The 7,042-nt window shown below is 32.6% G+C and overlaps 2 protein-coding genes across 2 annotated transcripts; one reads left to right on the plus strand and one right to left on the minus strand.

Annotated features, from left to right (window-relative positions):
* Positions 1-1,429: 1,429 nt before the first annotated feature.
* Positions 1,430-3,776, plus strand: LOC127087269 (protein FAR1-RELATED SEQUENCE 5). The gene is made up of 4 exons (XM_051028142.1): positions 1,430-1,634; positions 1,850-1,916; positions 2,618-3,164; positions 3,323-3,776. The coding sequence occupies exons 2-4, from the start codon at positions 1,906-1,908 to the stop codon at positions 3,533-3,535; spliced, it is 771 nt and encodes a 256-aa protein (XP_050884099.1). The 5' UTR covers positions 1,430-1,634; positions 1,850-1,905; the 3' UTR covers positions 3,536-3,776.
* Positions 3,777-3,858: 82 nt separating this feature from the next.
* Positions 3,859-5,307, minus strand: LOC127087270 (calmodulin-like protein 7). The gene has a single exon (XM_051028143.1). It carries the CDS (start codon positions 5,075-5,077, stop codon positions 4,415-4,417), a length of 663 nt encoding a protein of 220 aa, XP_050884100.1. The 5' UTR covers positions 5,078-5,307; the 3' UTR covers positions 3,859-4,414.
* Between the last annotated feature and the right edge of the window lie 1,735 nt (positions 5,308-7,042).

Here is a 7,042-nt window from a genome sequence, read left to right on the forward strand (position 1 = left end):
GACTATGCCGACTTGTCTGACTACCTCAACAGACCATCTCCTGTAGTTGGTAGTGACGCTCCTGGGCCCTCAGATGCTCAAACACCAGTGGTGAATCATCAACGTGGGTTAGGGCCACAGGTTAAGGTAGCTAGGGGATGTGGGACCAGAGGTCGGTTAGGTGATCCCGGTCACCACCATTAGGCTTTTTTGTGTAAACGAAAATTTTTATTAATATCAATTGGTCCTATTTCAAATTTATGTATCACGTAGACCACTTACCCAAAAAAATTGCATTTTACACTGATGCGCCAATCCAATTGGCGCCTCCTATCAAGTAATACACATGGGCGCCAATTGGATTGGCTAGGGCACATGCCCTAGTCAATCCAATTGGCTGGGGCACATGCCCTAGCTAATCCAATTGGCGTCTCCATTCAATTTTTAAGAGGAGTCGCCAATTTAATTGGCGACTCCTCCTAAAAGTGGGATAGTTTGAATTTTTTTTTTGAAACCGAGGGTATTTTGGGAATTTCAATAAAAAAATGGGTTATTTTTGTAAAAAAATTAAAATATGACTACAACCACATGTGGTATGGTTGTATGCAGGGAAAATGACATCTAAGTGAGTTAAATATGAATGAATAATAATAAAGGTTAAATGACATCTAGAAACAAAATAAACAACACCAAATAGTAACGTTTCGAAAAATATGGAAAAAGAAATTCCGATAAGAGGTGGAGAAAAAGGTATTCGACAACTATAATTTATATAAAAATGAATCTCAAAAATAAAAAATACTAATAAAAAATACTTTTACATTATATTGTAAAATAAAATTTTAATATATTAAAAGTTATAATTATAATACTGAAAATAATCATATTTAAATATTTTTCTATTAGTCTTTACTCAATGAATATGATGCTAATTTCAATATTCTAATATGTTATTTCTACACTGTCAGTTACACTTACACGTTATTCATTGTTTACAAATACCGTGAACAGTATTATGAATAATGTATGAACAATGTCAAGTGAACATTATCATGTGCGTGAATAATATCCGTGAATAATGGATGAATAATAGTTTTTTTATAGTAAAATAAAGTCGATTAATTAAATATAAAAAATTAATTAATAAAGTAATAAAATTGATTAATAAATACTCTAATATTAAAAGTAATTTTTAGTAATAAAATAAAATTAATTAGTAAAAAATAAAAAAATTGATTAATAAACTAATGAAATTGATTAATTAATAATTATATATAAAATATTGATTACCGAAATTATTAAAATTATGAAATTAATTAATCACATAATTTTCGATATATTTTTTAATAAAAAAAATAAAAAGAAATTATTATTGTAATATTAGTTACTTGTAGTTTTTCTGACATATTACTATGTGGGTTGATCTGCATTTATTTTTTTTCTTTCTGAAAATACAAATCACTGAAAACAAAACGACAGAAGCCTTAACCGTGCATCGCAACACACACTAGTGTTGTTGCTTTCTCTTGTCACTTCCATTTCCATCTTCACTGTACTCATTCCGAGTAACCCTTATTTCCTTCGTCTTTCTACTCCCTAATTTCACCTTCCGCCTCCGTAATTCCTCGCCGGAGCTTCTACACCTCACCGCGTTGGTAAGTAATAACAAAGTCTTCATCAACTTTCTCTTTCCCCTCTCATTTTTTCTGCTACCTCATTTAATTTTACCAATGCAATTGTTTATTTACCTTTTTTTTTCAATTTCTTGAAACATTATAAAATCTTTGTTATTCCAACTTTATGAAATGAATTGATACGAGCCATGGAATGGAACATTTGTAGATGTAACTAAATTTTAACTTGCTTGCAGGTTCTTTCTTCTGTGTGCTGTGTTAATTAGGACATGCTTAAATAAATCTGGTTCATATGCCGAATAGGTAAATCTTCTTCCATTTCGGCATTAGTCTGTTTCTGTTTTTTTTCTTCTTGTGACGACAATAAGGAAGTAAAATAGTTGTTGAAAAAAATGAGAACATTACAATGAATGATTGAGAATGCACACATGTGATAGACACCTGTGATTGATTGAATGCTGAAAGTAGTATGTGGTTACACGCCTGTGATAGCTACAACTCTGTAAGCATTTGCTTTACATTCTTGCTTATCTATCAATTAACTCCTTCGCCGCAGCTTCTAGTTAAGTCCGATGAGAATGCATGGTTGTGTCCCCGACAGCTCCGCACTTAGGCATATACTCTCCAACTATGGTATTTGGCATGTTGAACCAATGTTACAGAATTAAAGTTGAGTAATATGATAGTGATTGTATTTGTTAATTGTTATTGAATAAGATATATTTCTTGTTGGGCTGTACTACTCCATCAATTAGACCCTCAATCTCCTCAGTCCTAACCCAAAAACATTTGGCGAATTGGTGTTGCGGGTTGTATTATCTTGGACATATTAGAGTTCGTTTCGTTGTATATCTTCTTTTTTGGTTGAACATTATTTACTATTGTTTGTTTATTATGGGAACCATTAAGGATGTGTGAATATCTTTTTGCTAATACCATTTGGATAAAAGATGATTGGATTTTCGACATCTACTTATATATGTTGTGTAATTCTGCTATAATAGGATGTTGGATCACCAATCTGGCCAGGGATTTGTTTCAGATGGTAGCCACCTTGATGCGCTAGCAGAAATCAATGAGAAACATGAGAGAGTAAAAGATGAGTTTTCAAACAATTTAGAATTATGTGCAGGTGAAGCTGAAGAGTTTGTCGAACAACCTGTACTAGATTCAGACGCATTAGAACCATTCATAGACATGCAGTTCAACTCAAGGGAGGAAGCCAGAGAATTTTACAATGCCTATGGTAGGCGGATGGGATTTACAGTACGAGTACACCATAACCGACGTTCACGAGTAAATAACCAGGTTATTGGTCAAGATTTTGTTTGTTCGAAAGAAGGCTTTCGTGCAAAAAAGTATGTGCACAGAAAAGATAGAGTGCTTCCTCCTCCACCAGCCACCCGAGAAGGTTGTCAAGCCATGATAAGGCTGGCTTTACGGGATGAAGGGAAGTGGGTTGTCACCAAAGTTGTGAAGGAGCATACACATAAACTGATGAGTCCTAGTGAAGTTCCATGGCGAAGATCTGAGAAACATTTGGTTAGTGAGGTATGCATGTCTCCATCTCAATTTATCACGTGCAGATGTTGGATTAGGACATTTTGATTCATGTATAGTTGTACGTTAGTTGTTAGGATCTAATAATGTCTATGTTATGTTTCTTCCGTTTTTCTACCTCAAACTTGTGTTGTTGATTTGTGCCACAGGATGAGAAAGATAGGAGAATCCGTGAGCTATCGCTTGAGCTGTACAACGAAAGGCAGAAGTACAAACGACGTTGTGCAGCGTATGAAGAACAGTTAAATATGATTCTGAACGATTTGGAAAAGCACACAGAACACATTTCTAAAAAAGTTGCTGATGTAGTCCGAAATATAAGAGAGATCGAGGAAGAAAAATCAGATTCAAAAGGCAGGTAAATGATGCCATTATAGCACATTCCATTGCTACCAGACATCCTGGTGGATAGTTAGTCCTATTCTCAATTCAAAGTTTTTGATATAATTATCAACATTTGGCTTGAAGTTATGTTGTGGTCATATTAAAACTTCATGCAGTATATAGTTTACCAAGAAATTCATTTTCTGCTATGTATCGTATCGTGTTGGGGATTAAGTACTTAAAGCTTTAACATGTTCTTGTTGAAAAGTGTTTCTCTCATGAGTGTACCATAGCCATTGTATTCTTACATTAATTGATAAACTAGATTCATGTCACTTTCAAGTGATTTCAATAGAAAGAGTAGATAAAAATTTCAAGAAATATATCTTCAAACAGAAGTTTACATTACAAACTGAAAACAGAATCAACCCTTGTCCCAAAACCAAGGAAGAAAGAAAGAAAACACAGACACTTCTTGTCACAACAGTAGTTTGTGTCTTTCGTTGCAATTACCTTCCTCCTCCTCCAAAAAAATCCATTAGTAGTACCTGGGTAGAACACATTCATGTAAAGCCTAGTGTTAATCTAACTCGACTCAGATTCACTGTACCGAGTCAATCTAAGTTGTTGGATAGAGATTCCAATTCAAGGACTCGTGTCGTCGAATCGACAACTTGAAACCTCAAAGTGTCCAATTTTTATAACATCTAGCCCACAGCATCATATGCATTCCCATACTAACAACCCAAACAACCAAGATTGGAAAAAACAAATTAAGATAACAAAAACAGAAGCCAAAAAACATGCCTATTACAAAACACATCGATCACAACATGAACCTGAATCATACTACGGTACTTATTATTTACAAAGAGAGAATTGAAATTCAACATTGAAAACACAAAAACCCAACACAACTAACTGAGAGCAGAAAAACCACCACCCTTCATCATCTGCTTAAACTCCTTATAATCAACCAACCCATCTCCGTCAACATCAACCTTCCCTATCATCTTCTTACAATCTTCCACAGTTCTTCCCTGCTTCAATCCCAATGACACCAAAACAGATCTCAACTCATCCACACTAATAAACCCGTCTCCATTTTGATCAAACACATTGAATGCTTCCCTCATATCTTCCTCTTCCTCTTCAACCCGTTCATCCATAATCGACTCATACAGCTCTCTAAACTCCTCAATATCCACACACCCGTCTCGGTTCACATCGATCTTCTCGATCATCTGACTCAGCTCTTTGTCAGGGATGAAAATTCCTAAATTCTCCAACGAATCGTTCAGCTCCTTCTTCGTTATTCGACCGTCATCGTTGCGGTCAAACATCTGGAAAACACGCTTGAGTTCGGTTGGATCCATTGTTGTTGTCTCGGTAATAACAAGACCTCTTTTCGATGATGAAAGTGTAGTAGTAGTGTTGTTTTGGATGATGAGATTGGTTAAGGATTGATGGGAGAACCAAGAAAGTGGGAAGAAGGTTATAAGTTTCTTAGGAACAAGAGAAATGAGAAATGAATTGACAACGTTGTATAGAAGGAAAATCCTAAGCAAGATAGTTGGCATTTGAAACAAGGAAACTAATGTGTGATGTTTTTTCTGTTGGTCCTTTGTTGAATATAAAAGGAAAGTTTGGAGAAATTAAAGTAGTAACAACTACTAGGAAGAGAGAATTGAGTGTTTCTTTTTTGGGTGGGGTTTTAAGATTGAGGTGGTGGAGTAGGCTCTTTATTTTCTTTGATTTAAGGTGGTGGGGTTCTTAAAATTTTCACGCGTATTTGTGTTTTGGTTGTTCAGTTTTCTAAAACTAATAGAAAAGTGAAACATTATTAATCATAATGACTTGGTTGTACAAAAGCGCGTTTTCATTGAATTATTCGGTTGAAGGAGTATTTGTTTAATTTGCCTCGTGTGTCACTTCAATTCGGTTGGTTGTATTTGTTTGCCTTGTTTACTTCACTCAAGTATTAAAATATCTCAATCATAATGTGCCTAGTTTTTAAGAAATTAGACTAGTTCATTTTAATTTAAATATAAACTTTATTTAATAAAATAATTAAGTGTGTTAGAAATACAACAAATACAAATATATAAATATACTCTCTCTGTTTTAAGTTATGTGTCATATGTGAGTTTTTCACAATAATGATTAATTATATTAATTTTTATAATAAAATGAGTATCATTATTAAAATAATTTTGTTAATAATAAATAGTTGGAATAGTTATAAATGTAGTAAAATATAATAAATAAGAATAAATTAGTGAAAAAAATAATAAACATGACATTTGTATTCTAATGAGATAAATAATTTGAAACAAATAAAAATAGAAAAGAAGAAATCTATTGGGAGATAGAGGGAGTATAAAGAATAATTAATGTTTATCTTGGTAGCTAAACAAAGTGGAGATTGAAGTGTGACTAATTAAATCCAACATCGACTATAAATAGATGAAAAATTATATATATAAAAGAAAAGACTCATACTTCCACTACTTTAAGATTTTGGGTAAATATGTGATGTCAATGTCTTTTGGAGTCTAAACGTTTAACCCATTAACATTTTCGGTATTTCTCAAACTCTCCAATAAGTAATATTAGAGGCATGGTTAGATTCGTAAGGGAGCGGAAGAGAATCTGAGTATGGATCAATGCTAGTGATACGAGTGACTCATATTTGTGGGAGAGGTGGTTGGAAATCAAGTGTACTGATTAAGTTTCACGTCGAGTAGAAATGAATAAAATGTGAAGACACACTTAATACGTGGTGTCAAGATTTCTGGGATCTTGAATGTTTTGTCAATTAACATTTTTGGTGCTCTTCAAACTCCTCAACAAATGATATTAGAGTTATTATTAGATTCGATAAGAGAGCGAAAATGGATCATAATATGGATTAAGATCAATGATGTGAGTGGTTCACATTTCTTTAAGAGATTGTTAGAAAATCACACATCAATTAGAAATTGATAAAATGATGGATATATAAAAGAAAAAACTCATTCTCACTGTATTAAGATCTTTGATGGACACGAAATATCAAGATCTCTTTAATATGGACATTTAACCCATTAAACATTTCTGATATTCTTCGAACTCCCCGACACAAAACAATAATAATCCGCATAAATATACAAATATCGATGAGGTCTTATATTCAAACTTAAAACACAATATTTCTAATAATATTGATATTTGTTACTTGAGGAGACACATAAAAATATATGAAGCTTAAGTCTCTAATTCATATTTATTATTTGTCACACCATGTTGGTGTAGTATTGATTGTTTAACTTACAAATAAATAATGTATACTTAGTAGTCTCACTTTCACAAGGCTGTATATTAATTTTATAGGTTATGATTTATAGGTTATAAACTCATTTTTCTTTTACAAATTAATTCTAATAACTTACTAAAATTAAAAAAAAAAATCTGTCAATTTTATCATTACTCTTAACAATAATAAATTAAATAATTTTTTATATTATTTTTTAATTAGAACTAAATTCAACTATAAATTTCATTAA

Source organism: Lathyrus oleraceus, chromosome 5, assembly GCF_024323335.1.
Source record: "Lathyrus oleraceus cultivar Zhongwan6 chromosome 5, CAAS_Psat_ZW6_1.0, whole genome shotgun sequence".
Lineage (NCBI taxonomy): Eukaryota > Viridiplantae > Streptophyta > Magnoliopsida > Fabales > Fabaceae > Lathyrus > Lathyrus oleraceus.

Excerpts from the sequence above, each read along its gene's own strand:
- LOC127087269 (XM_051028142.1), top strand. Across the intron at positions 3,165-3,322 it reads AGAAACATTTGGTTAGTGAG|GATGAGAAAGATAGGAGAAT; the intron begins GTATGCATGTCT and ends TTTGTGCCACAG.
- LOC127087270 (XM_051028143.1), bottom strand. The coding sequence starts at position 5,077 with ATGCCAACTATCTTGCTTAGGATTTTCCTTCTATACAACGTTGTCAAT.